General features: G+C 39.9%; 1 protein-coding gene across 3 annotated transcripts; it reads left to right on the plus strand.

Moving 5' to 3' along the window:
* The first annotated feature begins 243 nt into the window (after positions 1 to 243).
* On the plus strand, positions 244 to 19,895 carry znf280d (zinc finger protein 280D). Of its 3 annotated transcripts, none has more exons than XM_030045591.1 (17): positions 244 to 395; positions 4,232 to 4,356; positions 5,474 to 5,679; positions 5,854 to 5,953; positions 6,564 to 6,788; positions 6,898 to 6,972; positions 7,091 to 7,194; positions 7,725 to 7,924; positions 12,303 to 12,460; positions 12,551 to 12,651; positions 14,428 to 14,574; positions 15,022 to 15,156; positions 15,245 to 15,477; positions 16,211 to 16,351; positions 16,448 to 16,516; positions 16,655 to 16,780; positions 17,205 to 19,895. In XM_030045591.1, the coding sequence occupies exons 2-17, from the start codon at positions 4,239 to 4,241 to the stop codon at positions 17,584 to 17,586; spliced, it is 2,520 nt and encodes an 839-aa protein (XP_029901451.1). In that variant the 5' UTR covers positions 244 to 395; positions 4,232 to 4,238; the 3' UTR covers positions 17,587 to 19,895. The 3 variants fall into 3 exon arrangements, with proteins under 3 accessions (XP_029901451.1, XP_029901432.1, XP_029901441.1); XM_030045572.1 differs by having other exon boundaries at positions 256 to 618; XM_030045581.1 differs by lacking the exon at positions 244 to 395 and adding an exon at positions 912 to 1,025.
* Positions 19,896 to 19,979: the final 84 nt, after the last annotated feature.

A 19,979-nucleotide genomic window follows, 5' to 3' on the forward strand; every position in this document is an offset into this window, starting at 1 on the left:
ATGTATGTGTGTATGTTGCAAATGGTTTCTTATAATTTAGTCATTCTTTTGAGAGTTTGAGCAGCGGCAACTGACCAAATTGTATTTCTGATTCTGATGCATCACTCAACCTTAATGTAGAGACACACAACATAATATACTATATATAAAATAGGTTAAGTATGATTAAACCAGTGCTGGTAGGCTCTAGTTATTGATTATGGAAAAGAGATACAGGAAGTCCTCCAAAAAACACAGGAAGTAGTTGAAGGAACTCGGCGTCTTGCTCTGCTCGCAGTGATTGGTCAGGCCAAAGATGGTGTATTTCCTCCGTCTCGGTCCAGCCAAACATACTTTTATCTTCTGAGTTCCGCATCTCAGCGCCGTCTGAACCCCATCTGCTCCAGACAACTGCGGTAAGGCTAACCAGCAGGCCCGACTCCAGCCCGACGCCCGGAGGCTGGGAGGGAGCGAGGTGAGCGGGACGCCGCCGCTCCGCCGCTCCGGTGCTGTGCCTCTGAACGCCGTCTTTGTCCCAGCAGGGACCGAAACGCCGATCTCCCAGCATACACCAACACTTTGCTGGACTTGTTGGCTAACCTAGCTAATGTTGTGCACCGTCGATACCTAAAACATCAGGTAAAACGGGCTTCAAAGCCGACGAAATTTAGCATGTCATTCGAGAGAAGCTGTAATCCTGTTTTAAACTGGCACAGTTACGGAAAATGAGCGTTTAAAAACAGACACGTTAGCCTGCTGTGGGCAACGTAAGCAAGCTAACGCTGGGGAATATTAGCTCGGGTAACATTTGCTAGCTAACGTTAATTGACCCGGTTGCAGGTGGAAGGATATTTATTTCTAAGTATTTCGGAAATTTGTTTAGCCCACCCACCTCCCAGGTTATTGTTACTAGACCATACAATGTGTCGATGTGAGGTGCAGATGAGGAGAGGACAACATGCTGCTGGTCATTTGGATAGAGGCTGCACAGTTGCGCCAGAAATCTCCTAGCAACCACGGCCATCTTGGAGGGCCACTGGATGAAGGTAGCTCGCTAATAAAGGCTAAATAACAAGCTTTGCTTCCAAAAACAACAATCTGGAAAAAGATGCAATTCCTGGGTGTGGATTCATATAGCAGTGTCAAGGAAGTTGTATTGACTGTGGGATTACTCTGACACAGGGCTGGGCGATATATCGATATCGTGATATGAGGCTAGGTATCCTAATATCGTGATCTGACATTAAGCCTTGTCCTGGTTTTAAAGGCTGTGATGCAGTGAAGACATAACTCACTGAACTTATTAGACTGTTGTGGCTGTTTTGTTATGTGTCTCTGCCTTCATGGTCGTCATATCCACTTTACTAATGATTATCAAAAATTTCTTGTGTTGAAATATGTTATGAAAACGACACTAGTCATCCCTTCAATGCCATCACGCCACCAATATTGAGGCATTTGGTCCAACGCATTGTGATTTTTGATTTTGTCCATATTGCCCGGCCTTACAGTGACACAAACAATGGGAATGCTTTACGTCAATGTCCCTGTAATAAGTGTTAATTTAGTTTTACATTGAGATATTTATAAGTACTTACATAGAGCAGGTTAACAGTTTATAGACTGCCTATGGACGTTAATGAAAGTTTTGATAATTATTTATAATAGTAGTCCAAGCAAATTTAATGAGTTTAACTAAGTTATTTATAATGTCATAGTTAAACATTTCTCAGCTTTTTTTTTTTGGTTTGTTTTTGCTTTATTGAGGCTAATAAAATTACTTTATTTATTAGCTGTTAACTGCACTTATTAATAGTTAACTAATTTATTTATTTATTTATTTATTTTTGGTAACAGCTACTGGAGCTAAACTGAGAACAATGCTTATTAAGGTTAATAACGCTTATTAACAGTTAAATATGCTTTTTGCAGCTCCCACAAGTGGAATAAGTAGGAAATGTGGTCAAGGTTACGTACCGTTAAACCTGACCTTGCCCTAACCTTGAGTGTTTTTTAAGCCTAACCCTAACCACATGACACTGAGCCCAGTGTGTCTCATCTCTATCACACATGAAGGCGTGTGACACAGCATAGGTATTTGACAACTTGGGAATGAGAATGTGTTGTCACACACCAGCTTGTAACTTTCTATCATATTCGATAATCTAGCCATCTAAAAAAAAAATTTCATTAGATCTCTTACTTACACTAATATTGTTCATTTGAAGCAGCCAGATTTTTTAAAAATATATTACCCAGCCCCGTGACAGCTGGGGCTGGGACTGGAAAAGCAGCACCCCTACATTTGTCTTGTAGCAAATCAAAAAAAACACATGACTCTACAGACAGAAACTGCAAAAATAGCTCAGTAAAGGTTTAACAATGACAAAATAGTGAAGTTATTTACACTCAATAAATTTGTAATGGCATTATAGATAATCACGAGAAACTTAAATGACTTTTATTAAGTCTGTAATGTGTTAACAAATTTCTTACAAAGTGCCTATTAAAGCCTTTTAATAATAATGTCTTTTAATAATAAAGATGTTTAGTATAGTATTTTTAATAGTTTTGTTAACACTTATTCATGTCAATAAGTGTCATTTAAAAGGCCTAAAAACGCCTTATCACCTATTAATTAACAGTTATTACAAGGATGTTAATATAAAGCATTTCCTTGGTCAGTGACATCCAGCAGAGTTAGACTGTTACTCAAGGACAGTGTATACAGTTGGCCAGTTTTTGGATTTGCAAGTTATGCACCCATCTGCTTGTCAGCTGCATGTGACTTAATATTTTTAAGGAACTATGGAACCAAGCAGGACCATGGTCAAAGTTGTCTGCTTGTGTCACAGTGGTGACAACTTTGTGGCCATTTTTTCTTTTGTTACAGCCCAATGTGAAGAGGCAATTATCAATAAGACAGGTTACTACAGGTAACCTGTTATTACATCACACATGTAAAAACAAGGCACCCCTGCTGCAGGCAGCATTGCCAGCTTGGGCTGGAGTGGTTCTCACTCATTTTACAAAGTTTAAAGGTCCCATCCAGCCATAGATTAAACCCCCCAAAAATCATCTTTGTTTATCAGTGTTGCATATATAGTTTTTTTCCATGAATAAACATCCATCATACCTTAAACTGGCTTAGATATAACTCTAAGCTTTTCCTTCCTTTTCCTCCTTGTGAATTTCCTTCGGGATGAATAAAGTATCTATCTATCTATCTATCTATCATTAAGTATGCGTGGCTCTATGAGCATGCAAATAGATGCCACACACCCCCCTGCCTGCTTACACACCAGCTAGCAATCTGTATCGTATTTGATAATCTGTCCATTTAAACAATGTTTGTTTGTTTTTTTATCGAATCTCTTACACTAATATTGTTTATATGAGGCAGCCATTTCAGGTTGTTGTTGTTGATTGTTTGAAAATAAAACACTCGTATGGTACGGCTCTGAGCACACAGAACCAGAAGGCCCTATAGCGACACTCATTAAAGTTGTACCATAGTTGATAATCTAACCATGTACAAAATATTTTTTCAGTGAATCTTTTAGTTACACTAATAATGTTCATATGAAGCAGCCATTTCGAGTTGGTCTAGTTGAATTTTGGGAAATAAAACACTCAATCAACAGGTGGGGCTCGTGCTAATGATATGGAAAGCAGCACCCTGTCAGTGGACAGGATTGGTTCTTTAGGTTTATGACATCATGAACCCTGACTGTCTGAATCCGCCTTTTAGAGACTGTCCTTGATACACTGCAGTTTCACAGTGGAAAAATGCAGCCATGCTGTTGACTGCTGATTTCACTGTTGTCTTGTAGCGTATGAAAAACACCAAATGGACATGTTAACAAGGTTGAAAACATGATTTTTTTTTTTTGCCAGAGGAGGTCTTTAACAGATGAAAAATCTTACATTGTGTTATCTTGTATCTGGCACAGTGGGAAGAGGTCATGGCTGGCTTCCATATACTTTCAAGAGTTTAGATCTATACTTAGATTAGCCCCGTGACACTTAATTTTGTATTTATGAATATGGTTGTTGAGGTATAATGTCCTGCCGGCCTTCAGATTTCTCAGTCGCCATTTGAACAGGTGTGCCATGGTCTTGCAGTTTACAATTTTTATATATCCCAGGTCGTTTGCAAGGGTGTTAAGGGTGTCGGCCTGTTGAGTGGTAGCTAGCTTTTGAGTTGAGCTAAGTTTTTGAGTTGGCTAACGGTGGTGTTCTTCTGTTATAGGTCCAAAATGTCTGAACTCTTTATGGAGTGTGAAGAGGAGGAGTTGGAGCCATGGCAGAAACAAGTCCCACAAGTTAACTTGGTAGATGACGATGATGATGAACCGATCTTCGTCGGAGAGCTCAGTATGTCACAGCACACCTTTTTAAAGGAGCCTGTTGGTGTTGAGTTTCTCAAGCTTCTCATGTCTTTGTTACCTATTAATCATTGCCCAGTCCAAAGCATGCCATCAGATAGGCAGTTCAAAATCACATTTTCTGCTGCCTCCTTAGTTATATTTAAACAGACTGAGCGGTGCCTGCATTATTTTGGAAAACGACTATTCCTTTCTCACAGGTAGCATTTGAACCAGAGGCTGCAAAATGAGAAATATTGTATGCAGGCTGATCTCTGTTGACTTGAATTCAGTACTTTACATTAGGGTTTTCATACTTTTCATTCTCTGAACCCTTAAGTTAACTTTCATTAAGCAGTGGACCATCAGAAGTAATTTTGCCCTTGGGACCCTGATATAAGAAGATGATTTGTTTTTGGTGAACTACTGAATTGTTTAATTGTCCCTAGGAGCCCCTCAAGGACCCCTGGAGGTCCTAAGATGTTGAAACCCACTGCTTGACATGTGTTTTTCAGTACAAATAACGTGTAATGAGAAATAAGTAAAGTATAGGATTTCCTCAGTGTGAATAAAATGAAAGCTCCTCTGTGATATGTTACTTGTTGGCGAGGAATTCTGCACAGCATCAAACTCTATTAATTACAAGGCTGTTTGAAACACCTTTCCCTTGAAATTTTTGTATATTTTTTCAAGTGTGCAGTTACATGATGACATTGGGCCTAGGCAGAAAATGTGAGAGAGAGGTGGGATGAAGGAAATGAGCCAACAGATATCATTTGGAGCATCCAGCCAGTGTCTAGTACTCAGTCACAATGAGAGGAAGATAGAACCACTACAGTCCTACAGAACAGCTAGTAGGGGGAAATGAAATAATATAAATTGTTTTAAAATGGGTGAACCTTTAACAAGAATATTTAATTTATGGCATGACCTAGTCTACTAACATATATCTACCAGACAAGGGCATGATCTTGCAAATGATAACACATAATTGTTGACACTGGTTTCAGTGCCAGAGTTGTACACATTCTTGGCTGGTTGTGGTTTATTTGCAAAATGTGGCTCACATCCAAGAAAAAAAACTCCCATTGAAGTGACTGTTTGTGTTCTTATGTGTATTCTTTCAGCAAGTAACCAAAGGAATAGTAAACCTAACCCCACACCTCTTCAGAGAAACAGTGAAGGAAGGCTCGGACTACAGTCTCGTGCTCCTCTGCCTGTCAGGGGCTCCTCGCAAATGGTGTTGCCATTGACTGTACCTGCAAAGGGAGTAAACACTGCACCATCCAGTCTAACAACAATAACTCCGCAGCCTGTTATTGTCAACAACCAGGTATTGTTATGGTATTATTAGGACTCTGCGTAATGTGGATAGCACAGACTCTTTTTAATATGGTTCAGCATTAGATGGGCACGTTGTAAATAGCTTGTCTTGTAATCTAAATGTTAATATTGTTGATATATGAAATACTTGCACATTGTTACATTTACTCAAAATTCTTCTTAGGGCTTCATAGTGACATCTCCGCAATTATCAAGCAACACAGAGTTCATCACCTCACTTGGAAAACAATACCCACCAGGAACTTCAATCACAATAGTACCAGGTAAAACTGATGTCATGTAATCACCAAATTTTAAAGAACCATACCAGTGATTTTGAATGTTAAGCTCATTTGCTACAATTTAACCACATTTTACATTGCAGCAAACCATTTTCCAAATCATGTGGCGGGAGTCAGGATTTCACAACATTTAATCAAAGCCCTCAGTTTTCAAATTTGCATATTAGGTTGAAACCCCAACTTGTAATGTTCTGCAGTTAACAAAGTTATCATGGTTCATAAACCACAGAACCAATAATTGTCTGTGTAAAGCAAACATTTTCCTAGGGACTATTTTCCCTGGTGGCGGAACCGTGTCTCTGCCCAGTTTCAAGTTTTCAAAACACAACAGTGCTGCTGCTTTTAGGAAAACGAATGTGGATGACTTTATTACAGTGTTGGAATACTGGTGTGAAGAAAGTTTGAAGTCTCTGCAAGTTGATTTTCATATTGTAGACTGCTTGCTTTGGGAAAAGGATTTGCCGAAAAGTTTATACATTTTGTAAATATTAAAGCTAAACATGCAGAATCACCGATATGGCCTTTTTTAAAGTAATGTTTGTGTTGTAATGCTGAGTTGATGCCCTGTGAGTTATTATTTCCTATCTTTCAGCGGGCCAGCAGCACCTCTTGCAGCAGGTGACTCCAGCCACGTTAATACCTGGTGTTGTCCATCGGCCCCAAGTGCAGCAAATCAACAACAATGTTGTGACCTTGTCCAATGTCCAGAGCCCTGCCATTTATTCAACACCATCTAACCAGCTGCAGGCTGCTCGGCCCAACTCGCAGCCCATCCAGATCTTTTCCGTGCCTATCAAGGCCCAGGGAAACAACAGAGGTGAAGCTTTTTGGTTAATGCAAAACCTTCACCTATTTTGTGTTACTTGAACTTCAGTCAGCTGGCAAGGGACAACAAATGTCAATATCTTGTATTGGTTTTCACACAGATCAAGGCATAATCAAACGAAGATTACAGCCACAGCCAAATGACAGTGTAGCAAAAAGAGCCAAATCGGACACGGGTATGTTTTTAGAGAGGTTTCTATTGATACTTCTTTACATTCACTTCATTATAAGTCATCCTTGTGGTGCAGCATGATGTGTATGTTTTGTTGTTACATGTCTGTTGAATTTCTGCAGAGACAAAAGTGATTGATTTAGTGGAGAATGGGACGTTTAGGAAAAAGTGTCCCAAGTGCAAGGAAGAGTTCCTTCTGCAAGAAGCCATGAAAACTCATATGATGGTGAGTGAAAGCCTTGTGTTTCTTCTTGTCCGTATTTGTACAGTTCACAGGTCTTTGTATTGGTTCAGAAGTTTTTATTTTTGCTTTGAAGAGAGTGATTTAAAGGCACCCACCATACTGATGCTCTTACTGGCATAATATAGCTCTTTAGGATAGTTTTGCTGAGTTTGAGATGAATGATGTCATCATTTACATTGTGTGGGCAAATACTATCAGCCATTGACTAATCAGCGAGTATTCCCTTTTTGATTTTTACCTGTCCTTACACGTCCTTCTCTGTTGGTTGAGCCTCAAACCCTCAACTGAGGACAAGGAAGAAAGCTGCAGTGATATTAACTGATAAAAAGTTATGTTTCGACATATTCATACATAAATGATTCCTAAATAGATTTTTAAGCGGCACATTCCCACCTGTCATTCTTTTTTTTGTTGTTGTTCTCATCACCTTTTTGACATCCCTGTACTAATGAGTCAGATACAAAAACATGGATATGAGATTGACCTTTTAATGTAATTTTTTTGTGTTGTAGAGCTGCTGTGCTAACCTGGTGGAAAGTGTGTTTCCATCCACACCCGACACTACTTCTGTTGCTACAAGCAAGCGCATCATGCTCGTCTCAGACTTCTACTATGGTCGATTTGATGGAGATGGGCACAAGCAGCAAGCGCAGAAGACCAACACCACCTTTAAGTGCCAGAGCTGTTTGAAAGTCCTCAAGAATAACATTAGGTATGACAGTGCTGTTTTTCAGTTTTCATTCTTAGAAAAAACTTGGTTTGGTTAATATTAATGATTTGCAAATTCTTTGAAAGATATTTCAGAGGACTTTGAACTATTATTGGTGGTACTCAGTGTTAATTTTTTAAAATTTACTTTGTCTTTGTCATCTATTGAAATATTTTTTTTGGTGTAGTCAGATTTTAGTCATTTATTTTACATCTTTCTTTTAGTCAAGTTTTAGTCAGAAGCACCAATAATTTCAGTCATAATCAGTTTAGTCAAATGACAGAACACTGTTATAAAAATACAGTTGCATTTTCTGAACTTCCTTGGCTTGTTGTCCTGACCCGTCCCATTGCTTGCATTAAAGTGTAGTGTTCACTATTATTTTATAGGTGAGCACTATTTTAACGCTGTATTGACTTTACACCTGAAACAAAACAAAGTAGTAAAGCTCAGGTTTTTCAACATTAAAGCTCATAAACAGGGATGCACTGATCCAATACTGATATTAGATATCGGTCCGATGCTGACTGAAATAGCTGGATCGGGTATTGGTGACAATGGGGACGATCTGTTAATTGCAATGCTGTGTCTACTATGTCATGCCGTGCTCCTGACCTGGTTATTTTGCTCCAAGTCTAGCATTAAGCGTCAGAGGTTTGGAGGTGTTTCACGCTTGCTACACCAACATGACTCTCCATGTCGTGGTAAATATGTCCACTAGTACACCTGCTGTTAGCCTCCTGCAGCTAAACTCTAGAGCCTGACAGCAGCAGGACTAACCTTTATTGATTTTACTACTAATGTTAATGTGACTTCTTTAGAATAGTTGTAGGACATAATGCTGTGTGTGTCCGTTAAACACCAAGAACCGTAGAGCCAGGCTAGTTTTACAGCAAAATTAGTTAAAATGAATGGTCGTTGGATTTCACTGGTGTTGGTGCTTCCTGTGACTAAAGAGCTTGTGTGTTAGACAGCAATTGTGGATTGTGATTGCATTTTGTTTTGTACGGATGAGAGATTGCTATGCTGTGTGTAAAAGGGAAAGGCTGCTGCTGCAGCTGCTGCTGAGCCGTGTTTGGATGTGTGCATGCTTGCACGTGCACTGATGCTATTCTGTGGCTCTATCCCAGTTCCCAGTTCTTTCCCTGTTGGCTCTGTTCCCAAAGGGAGCGACTTTGTTACCTTACACATAAAATGTTCTCTTCTACAAAGACACAGTGAGGCATACAGCTTACTAATTAAACACTGGTATAGTATTGGTATCAGCCAAAACCCAAAGCCCAGGTATTGGAATTGGTATTAGGATTGATAAAGTTGGATTGGTGCATCCCTACTCTAATAAATAAACGCTACGACATGCTCTCTTTTTAAATGTGATTGTTAGAGCTTCAGTGCATTACAGGCCAGTTTACACCAAAGTTTCATGATGAAACGAGTTGAAACTCACTACTTGCAAAAGAAAGTTAGTACGTCTGGTCTGCCACATTATGAAACCTGCCAGTTCACACCTATGAGTCTAGCTGAGACAGCATACTGTTTCCAAAGTTATGACTCCTTTACTCTGGTGTTTCTGTCAGCTTTCTGTAGCTGAATAGTTTGTTGTGAAGCTCCATGTTTCCTTCACATGAATGGGACATCACAGTATCATCTATAAAATTTTACCAACATGGCGTTTACTGTGTCAGCTCTAAAAAAATGGATGCTCTCTTCTTTGGTATTCCCCACGGAGGGAGTTAAGAGCTTCTTCCTCTTGGAAGGTTTAATTTCTCCTGAGGGTACATTGTGAACACCGTGTTATCGCCATGGTCAGAAAGCAGCTTAGTTGTCTGTCATTGTTACTGTAGGTTGTCCACCTTATTGGCGAAAGGAGGGCAAATTTATGTTTATATGTGCCTGTCATCAATCTACCTCTGACGTTTTTGCTTCGTTGATTTTCATTGGGGGTGAATAAAATTTGTATTGCATTTGTTGACAAAAATTAACACTTAATCACACCTCACTGAAATGAGTTCAGTTTTTTCATATATCAGTAGAAGGTTTAAGGTCTTACCAAACATAAGTTCCTAGCCAGATGTCAAATGAACTGAAAACTGTTTTAAAAAATCTTTCAAGAGGACTCAATCACACTGGTCAAAAAGACAAAATAATATTTCAGCGCCTGTTTTCAAGACGCAGTCTGGAATTTGAATATGGCACCTGCTCTTAAACCGCTGAGGCTTCACGGTCACCTCAAAGCAGGAAGGCTCTCAAATCTCAGCCCCCGTCCTCACACGTTTGTGTGTGGCTTTCCTGGAAGTGTTGTTTTAAATTCTGTACACATACAGCAGCATAACTGCTAATACTGGACAGGTACTTTATGTAACATATTACCCTTTCCCTTCTTTAATGTATACAAGGGGGAATCATGAACATCTGTGGGGGTTTTTTTTAGCATCCCAAAGAATAAGAATCCAAAACTGAGTCACACTACACTTATAAGTTATGAAGTGGAAGTTAGCAATTCACCCAACTGTTTATTCGATTGCAGAACTATTTTTAAGTTTGCAACCCGCTTGCCCTAGTTACAAAGTGTTTGGGTGAATAACTGCTTACTTCTACCCTGGTTTTATTAAGTGGTAAAGGGATTTTGGTTGGAATTAGACTTCAAACATGTCTGCACTTCACAGCTTTTTTTTTTAACAGATAAAAAAATGGCACCTTTATTTATAAGGATAGATAAAATGCAAATAATTGTATAAATGAGTGGAAATATATTTGAACAGACCACTCCAGTAATAGCCTATATATAAGAAGCACTTTATTTTTATTCATTAATATATTTATGTATTAGTTTATTAACTCAATGTTGCAAAGATATCATTCAAAGACTGGGTCTACTTAAAAAAAATTGTCCATATACTGTAATTAGAACATTCGCAAAGCACATACTGGGGCATAAAGGCATGGGGATCTGCTTTCTTCATTGTAATCTCCATCTGATCTGTCCAGTGGCCATGAAGAAACCATAGACAACTTCCTTGGCCCTCATCACAGTTTTCCTCTCAGATGGATGACAGTATCAGATGATTTTCCCTCATGGGCCTAAAGATGAAAAATGACTAGTAGTTTAGGTGGCGTAAGAACTGCTCCTTTGATTAAATAACATTGCTTCAGAACATTGCCAAAAAAGCCTCTGTAAGCTGCTTTTAATGGGGAAACACATTTGTACTGCAACCCCACTCTCGCAGCAGAGGTCATAGTTCATCCGCATAAAAATTTCTATTAGGGGAGCTGAGATGGCAGAATGTTGAGGCTGAAAAATGGGCCGTGCCTCGTCAGGGCAGCAGTGGCAGGTAGCTGTGGAGGTGCTCATAGCAGCCACAGAGCACTACATCATTAGGCAAAACAAAAATCTTTGTGTAATTGCCGGTATTATAACGGCCATTATACATGCTTAGAGAGTGAGGTGCAAAGAGAGTACTTCATTTATCTTTTTTTAAACCTTTGGGACTTGAAGCGTAACCATTGCATGCACACAAGCCATGAATTAACTTAGTCCCACTGCTTGACTGGCCTGTATTTAAATATGTTTCTTTTCCTATTCACAAGGGGGATTTTAGTCAAATCATAGAACCACTGAAGCTCACTTAATGTATGTAGAATATGATCCCACAGCAGATGTTTTATTTTTGCCCAATTCAGTTGAACCCAAGCGATGAAAGAAAACCAATTGCAGGGTTGGAGATCTTCATCTGTACACAGAGGTTCTAGGAGACCTTTTGATGTGACATAACTAAGATAAACTGATAGTTTGGACAAAATAATGTAAACTCATAAATGAATATAAAGTACTTAATAAGATGTTGGGCCAACCTCTGGCTTCAGAACAGATTCAGTCCTTGCATGCCATCATACAGGCACTGAACTCTGAACTGTTTGATATTGGACCCCTCTCTTGAGGGAATGCCTCCAGTTCTTTATAAGCAATTCTGGAGTGAAGACTCCAAAGTAGATGTCTCACCCTCATTTGTCCCTCAAAGGTTCAATGATGTTGAAGCCTGGCGGTTGAGGCAGCTGTGTACTCTAATGCACACTGTAGTATGCGTCAGTTTCCCCTGATGTTAATCTTGAAAACATGGGAAAAATCTGTAATTACTTATCTCATCTAATCTTAAATGTTTTGGAGGCAAAATACAGTTGTTAGTAGCCTCCAGGTAACTTAGTAGCCTTGTGGCTTTATCTCCCATGCTGCTCACACAACACTAATGTTCACAGTCTGTTGGAGGTGTCTCACTGCAGGGACTAGTTGCATAACACCTCATGAGATCATGCATGTCAAAGGGTTAAATGGCCTTTTATGTGATGTGTGTATGTGCTTGTGTGTGTGCCCCCTCCCGCACAGGTTCATGAACCATATGAAGCATCACCTGGAGCTGGAGAAGCAGAACAGTGAGAGCTGGGAAAGCCACACGACTTGCCAGCACTGCTACCGGCAGTACATGACTCCATTCCAGCTGCAGTGCCACATTGAGAGCGCTCACAGCCCATTTGAATCCTCAAGTATGACACCATGGTCTATATAGCTGAATTTGATGTGACAGATTATACAGTGAGTGGCTGTTGGTAATTGTCTTTCTTTTCTCTCCTCAGCCAATTGCAAGATATGCGAACTGGCATTTGAGTCAGAGCAAGTGCTGTTGGAGCACATGAAGGACAACCACAAGCCTGGGGAAATGCCCTATGTCTGCCAGGTGACTTGTGCTCTACCTTGGTCTTGTTTGAAGTGTCCAGTAAAACAGAACAGAACCTCCCGCTGAAGTCTGATGGATACTATGGATTTGTGATCATGATATGTCTGCCACGTTTGTAGAGATTTTCTTGTGAGCGCTTCTTAGGCTACAATTATTGACCGATTTCTTTCAGATTTTTTTAAATGGACATGGGTTATGGTTAGGCCACAGCACCTACACTATATTACCAAAAGTATTCGCTCACCTGCCTTTACTCATACTATGAACTGAAGTGCCATCCCATTCCTAACCCATAGAGTTCAATATGATGTCGGTCCACCTTTTGCAGCTATTACAGCTTCAACTCTTCTGGGAAGACTGTCCACAAGGTTGAGGAGAGTGTTTATAGGAATTTTTGACCATTCTTCCAAAAGCGCATTGGTGAGGTCACACACTGATGTTGGTCGAGAAGGCCTGGCTCTCAGTCTCCGCTCTAATTCATCCCAAAGGTGTTCTATCGGGTTCAGGTCAGGACTCTGTGCAGGCCAGTCAAGTTCATCCACACCAGACTCTGTCATCCATGTCTTTATGGACCTTGCTTTGTGCACTGGTGCACAGTCATGTTGGAAGAGGAAGGGGCCCGCTCCAAACTGTTCCCACAAGGTTGGGAGCATGGAATTGTCCAAAATGTTTTGGTATCCTGAAGCATTCAAAGTTCCTTTCACTGGAACTAAGGGGCCAAGCCCAGCTCCTGAAAAACAACCCCACACCATAATTCCTCCTCCACCAAATTTCACAGTCGGCACAATGCAGTCTGAAATTTACCGTTCTCCTGGCAACCTCCAAACCCAGACTCGTCCATCAGATTGCCAGATGGAAAAGCGTGATTCATCACTCCAGAGAACGTGTCTCCACTGCTCTAGAGGCCAGTGGCGGCGTGCTTTACACCATTGCATCCGACGCTTTGCATTGCACTTGGTGATGTGTGGCTTGGCTGCAGCTGCTCGGCCATGGAAACCCATTCCATGAAGCTCTCTGCGTACTGTACTTGGGCTAATCTGAAGGTCACATGAAGTTTGTAGCTCTGTAGCAATTGACTGTGCAGAAAGTCGGCGACCTCTTTGCACTATGCGCATCAGCATCCGCTGACCCCTCTCCGTCACTTTACGTGGCCTACCACTTCGTGGCTGAGTTGCTGTTGTTCCCAAACGCTTCCATTTTGTTATAATAGAGCTGACAGTTGACTGTGGAATATTTAGGAGCGAGGAAATTTCACGACTGGATTTGTTGCACAGGTGGCATCCTATGACAGTTCCACGCTGGAATTCACTGAGCTCCTGAGAGCGGCCCATTCTTTCACAAATGTCTTGTTTCACAGTCTGCATGCCTGAGTGCTTGATTTTATACACCTGTGGCCAGGCCAAGTGATTAGGACACCTGATTCTGATCATTTGAATGGGTGAGCGAATACTTTTGGTAATATAGTGTATCATTGCCATAGCAGCTTTATTGGCTGAATAGAGTGCAGTTCTGTACTGAAAACTATACCTCCTCAGATGCCTTGCTTGTGAACGCTATAGAGGCCACAATTTCTTTTTTTTTTTTTTTTTTAGCGAAATGTCTCTCTTTTCACCTGTGTGGAGAAATGATTTGGTGCAAAGTCCTAGGTGTTAAAAATTTGGATGAAAACTACTTTGGCAAAAAGAAAAGAAATTATAGAAGCTCCTAAACCTGTCAGGGGATTCAACAACATTCTAGTTGTGTGTCACTTACAGTTTGTTTTACCTGTTTCCACAGGTGTGCAATTTCAGGTCCTCATTCTTCTCTGAAGTGGAGACACACTTCCGAAGTGTCCATGAGAACACGAAAGATCTCCTCTGTCCATTCTGTTTGAAGGTCCTCAGAAGTAGTCACATATATATGCAACACTACATGAAACATCAGGTATGATACTGTGGTTAATCGTGTCTATTGTAAAGCTATGAGGTGTGATATGCCCAGTTCAAATGGTATGACAGGCTACTAATGCTTTAAATCCTCAGGCCAGTGGACTGTATAATTGTAATGGTTGGGACTCGTGCATTGCACTGTTAGCTCCAATTCTATGGTTGGATTGATTTGGTTGTCTGCCGAACACCTTACTGTAATACATAACAGGCTGACAGAAGAACCTGCTTCTCTTCACCTGCCCTAAAGGAGCAATAAATATGGTAGAGTGGAACCATGTAAAATTAATTGCGGTTCTATTAATAGCCTTGGAATAACTTAGCTTGATACAGTTGTGTTCTTTTAGCGGACCCGAATGAAACATCTCAAAGAATTACTCTACAGTCACACCAATTATTGGGTAATTTTTGTACTCCTAGCCTGTACTCCCCTGTTCTTTTTCAGAAAAAAGGAATCCATCGATGTGGAAAATGCAGACTGAATTTTCTCACATACAAGGAGAAGTTGGAGCACAAGACCAATGTCCACAAGACTTTCAGAAAACCTAAAGCCCTGGAAGGCCTTCCTCCGGGGACAAAGGTCTGACCCATTTATTGCAGACTGTATTTTAACTATCCTAGCATTAATTGAAAAGAAATGTACTTACAGTTCTTTTTTTGTTTCTCAGGTGACAATTCGAGCCTCGCTCACAGGAAAAATGCCCGTATTACCCAGCAGTCCTGATCGATCTGCTGTGAATGTCAGTCCAGACACATTAAGTTGTAAACAACAAACCAAAGCTCCGATCAATGTCATCAAGTCGAAATCAAACGCTGCTGCAGCTGGAAAAGCCAAGCCCCCTCAGATCAAGAAGCAGGAGCGCCGTGCAACCAAGCACAACCTGGCACTGAGGAATCTCAGGTTGTTAAATTAAATGTGTGGTTGGCACCGCTGCACTTTTGTACAGCAGTATTAATAAACACATGAATAACTCTTTTTCTTTTATGGAATACTCATCGGAATTCTTTGTGCTATTCCATATTAATTTGTTGTGCAGCACTTCTGTCAGTCAAAAACTTATTAAAAGTTATTTTATAGTTTAACAAATTTTCACAAATTTTGCATCTCATTAGTAAGCAGTCCAAACTGGCTAGTTGATTTTGATGAGTGAACACGAATGCTTTGTCAACTTGAATGACCAATTACAGCCTTTATGTTTGAGTATGTTTGGCTGACTACAAATGATGTATGATATGCAGTTCAGACCAATAACATTTGGAATCTGCAGGCTTTCCAGCAGACAGATTTGTTGCATTTCATATGGACAACATATGTAAATGCCCTGTAACCTTGCTTATGGTCAAGTGATCAAACTCTTAATTACTATAACTTGTCATCACACAAAAAATCAGTTTCTAAATATTAAGAATGTTACTACATTTGCACTGATGCACAAATCACAATTTGTTAAATTTCCTATAAAATGAAAATAAATAAGATCTCAACAACAGATCAGTTTTGAATCACCTGCCTACCGCAGTAACCTGTAATTTGACCTAGCCCATTGTAGAAGCTCTTCTTGATTTTAACATTCTACTTCAGTGTAAGAATGAAGATCATGGTGTGTACTGATAACGTTCTTTTCTGTTTTCAGAACTTATGGAGGGCGTTACACATGCATCGAGTGTGACACAGAGATTGACGACTTCTTTTCTCATTATCCGATGATTTCCAATTGTGGTGCATGCAAATACAGTACAAGCTGCAAAGTCTCTATTGGGAATCATATGATAAGGTGAGTAAAGATTTTCATTAGAATCAATATTTCAGTGTTGCAGTGGAGTTATCTGTGTTCATTGGATAAGTCTTGTGATTTTTTTTTTTTTTTCAGGTTTCATAGCACCATCACCAAAAACAGATTTTGGAAAATGGAAAATCGAAAAAATCAAACCAAGTCAAAGTAAGTTTTCAAATTTATTGACCACTATAACTATTGACCAAACTCCCACCCAGAGATTGTACGTTGATATGGGGTATTATTGTATGGCGTATTTCACAGTGTCTGGTGAAAACTGAACATGAATTTTTTCCCCCATAGATTAACGCTGATCTGTCTCAACTGTGACCTCATTGTGGATGCATCAGGAGGAGAGGGAGGTGACCTAATGAGCAGACATTTAACCGACAGACCCAGTCATGTGTGCAAAGTCATTTCTGAGTCAAGGTACTGGGCTTTTTGGGTTGTAGTTTCACATGAAATTTCGGTATAATTTAGTATTAGTAAAAGTTTTGTGATAAAGCAGATCCCCAAGATGCAGCCCAAAGGTGAGCAGCATCTACAGTGATTCTGAATTTAAAGATGAATATTTAAATGCCCGTCAATATTTGGCAAACTACTACTAAACTACTGAAAATGTCCTTGATTTGCATGTCTGAACCCTTCACCTATTATGGTGAAAAGCAGGGTTCCTGGTCTTTGGTGGCTTGTGATGTGACTAGCCATAAAGTACAAAGATTACAAATCTATGTATTTTCAGTACTTTGTTGCTTGGAAAATATTATATGTTGCCACTGATTTTCTTAAAAATCAGCAACAGGCCAGTATGTTAATATAAAATGTACATTCACCATCCTGTGTTTTCATGCAGGCGTCCTGTTATGGGGGAGCCATCAAAAAGCTTATGCGGCTCGACGTCAGGACCTGCTGAAAAATTAAAGGAAACGGACACAAAACAAGTGGAAAGAGATGCATCTGAAGGTGCTTCTCTTGTAGGAAATGGGGCCACTGTTGAACATCCAGAAGCGTCAGAGCAGTTGGTTCCAGCAGTTGATCAGGACAAGACGTCAAAAGACACAAACCGCATTGAGAATTCACCCGAAAGGGAACTGAAGCAGTCGTCGCCTACCACGGCCTGTGCATCGCATGAGGAGTCACTGGCTAACTCAGAGGGCCTTGATGTCAGAGAGCAGGCCAGTGCCCCGCTGCAGCCCCCAATCTCACCGACTGTCCTGGAGCAGGAGACAGGATAGACTCAAAGTGAGGTGAACAACTTCTCCAATAAGAGTGTACCTGCTGGTTCACCAAACACTGCACATGGCAACACAGAGATGTCTGCAGTGAAGTAAATTGAAATATAACTACTTCATCAGACATGCCTCTTTAAAAGCATTGTAGTTTATTATTACCTGTATCTTTGTATGCTACTAATCTTAAGATTCACATCTTGGGCTAACCAGTTTCAGCAGTGGAGTGAACACCCTGCTTCACTAGTGTCAGCTGTTCTGTCCATCTTTTATTGCATAAATATATGTAAAATATGTATGTATTTAGAAATAAAAGTACATCAACAAGAATCCCCTTCAATGCCCTATAAAGTATACTTTCAAAAGAACTTCCAAGTTCATCCCGACAGCACCAGAAACTAATATCCTGCACCTTGCCAAATTCCAGACCACTCACTGTCAGTTCTCCATTTGATTTGGAGGATCATGGCCCACTTTCTTTTACCATTAGAAACAGGCTTAAAAGCTGGCTGACACACCAAATACACACACACTAACCCCACATTTTTAAAGGTGCTATATGGTGCATCTATAAGTATCAGTTCCTCATTTTTAAAGTCATTAGTTTTAATATTTTAAAGTGTTATGTTGGTGCAGTTACTGTAGCTGGGACCACTGTCGAGATGATTGGCATTAATATTGCTTGTATTTCCCATAATCATTACTACATTTCTCACACACACCAGTGTTTCCTGCGGCAACACTGCCGGGATCAACTCAAAGCTTTAGCTCCGTCTGCACTGGAACAACAGCGTTCCAATTTTGTCCAAGATCATATTTGTTTATGGTAATTATGCTGTGATTTAATGATGTTAAATCTTTAACATACACACTACAATCTGACTGTTTGGCCATCTATCATTATCCTGGTTTTCATTGATGTCTTGATTTGGAGTTGAATTTGCAGGTTAGATGTTATTTTAAACCTCATTGGCAAAATCTCTGTGTAATCTGTGGTTTACGGTTCCTGTGTAAATAAATGAACTCCAAGCTTTAATATATAAGCTGTTCCTTTCTGTTGAGGTTTAGGCTACTTTGCCTAGCAAAAAAACTCTTTATTATGCATTCTTAAAATTGTATCAATTAAATTTATATCATTGCTTTTTCCTTAAAATTCATGGTTGGTGAGTAGCAAGTGGGACGAAATGCAGATTAACACTTAATTGGTATATTATTAATTGCTGTGGTTTGGATGGTTTGGTGCCCCAGTGCGGTTAATCCACACCGAGTTGTATTCAAGCATTAAGTGATGGTACATGTGGGAGAAAACCTTCGAAATATCCCTGATGTTGTCAAGTATTTTAGTACAATTCATAAAGGTGGATTTGATACAAATTAAAAGTAGTGACCCCACTGTGAGTCAGTATTTCAAATAGGTCAGAATGTGCTAATGGCTTTGAGTTTAAAGGCTTAGTTCACCCATTATGAAAAATGCAATATCATTTCACTCACCCCCAGCTGTTCGGTAGGACAGTGGTGGTGCTATCTTCCTCTCGTTGTTACTGAGTGCTGGATACTGGCTGGATGCTCACTGCTAACTGTTAGCCTCCTGCCATCGAGGTAGACTTCCCCCCGGCTAACGGTCTTAAAAATAACCCCTCAATCCACTCTAGTTGCTAACTAAAGTTTCATGATGCTTACTGGCAGTTCTACAGAACAGCTAGGGCACAAGTAAAATGATATCACTTTTTTTCCAAAATGGGTGAACTATCCCTGAGTGCAAAGTATTTATACAGGGAGCAATTTTACCAACCAATTATAAAATTACCGTGTATTCCAGCAGATTTTAATACCCACTTATTGTTTCTGAAGAGCTGCCTTGTAAAAGATTAACAGAACAGTGTGCTAAAACGTGAACACCTGCAGCTTACTGAGATGTCAAGCCATTTTTATGCTCAGATCGCTTCAAGTTCTTACTGTGTGTTTACAGAAAACAAGGCAAAGCTTTTAGGCATGGGCAGTTTTTTTTTCTTGGCACCTGTGTGACCTGTGTCATGATCCTCACCAAATTATAAACCACATTGCTGACATTTTTCATTAAATGGGGTTTTTAATGTGTATTTTTATTTGTATTGTATATATCTGTAGAAAGCCTTGAAATGCATTTTTGATTATGATGTAACCCCCCTGAGTCTACTTTGAATACATTCCTCTAAAATACAGTGTTCTCAATCTTTTTAGGACATACAACTCTACAGTGAGAGGTCTGTAAACTACTGAATTTGGATCAATGTTTCCTTGTTGCTCTATTATGTAAATAAACCTTTAATACGTGACGTATGAGTGCCTTTGCCATTTTTTTATGAATGGAGCTTGCTACGATAGTCATCATAGTGTGGCACTGCATCCTAGAAATGTCT

This window comes from Myripristis murdjan, chromosome 3 (assembly GCF_902150065.1).
Source record: "Myripristis murdjan chromosome 3, fMyrMur1.1, whole genome shotgun sequence".
In the NCBI taxonomy this organism is placed as follows: Eukaryota; Metazoa; Chordata; class Actinopteri; order Holocentriformes; family Holocentridae; genus Myripristis; species Myripristis murdjan.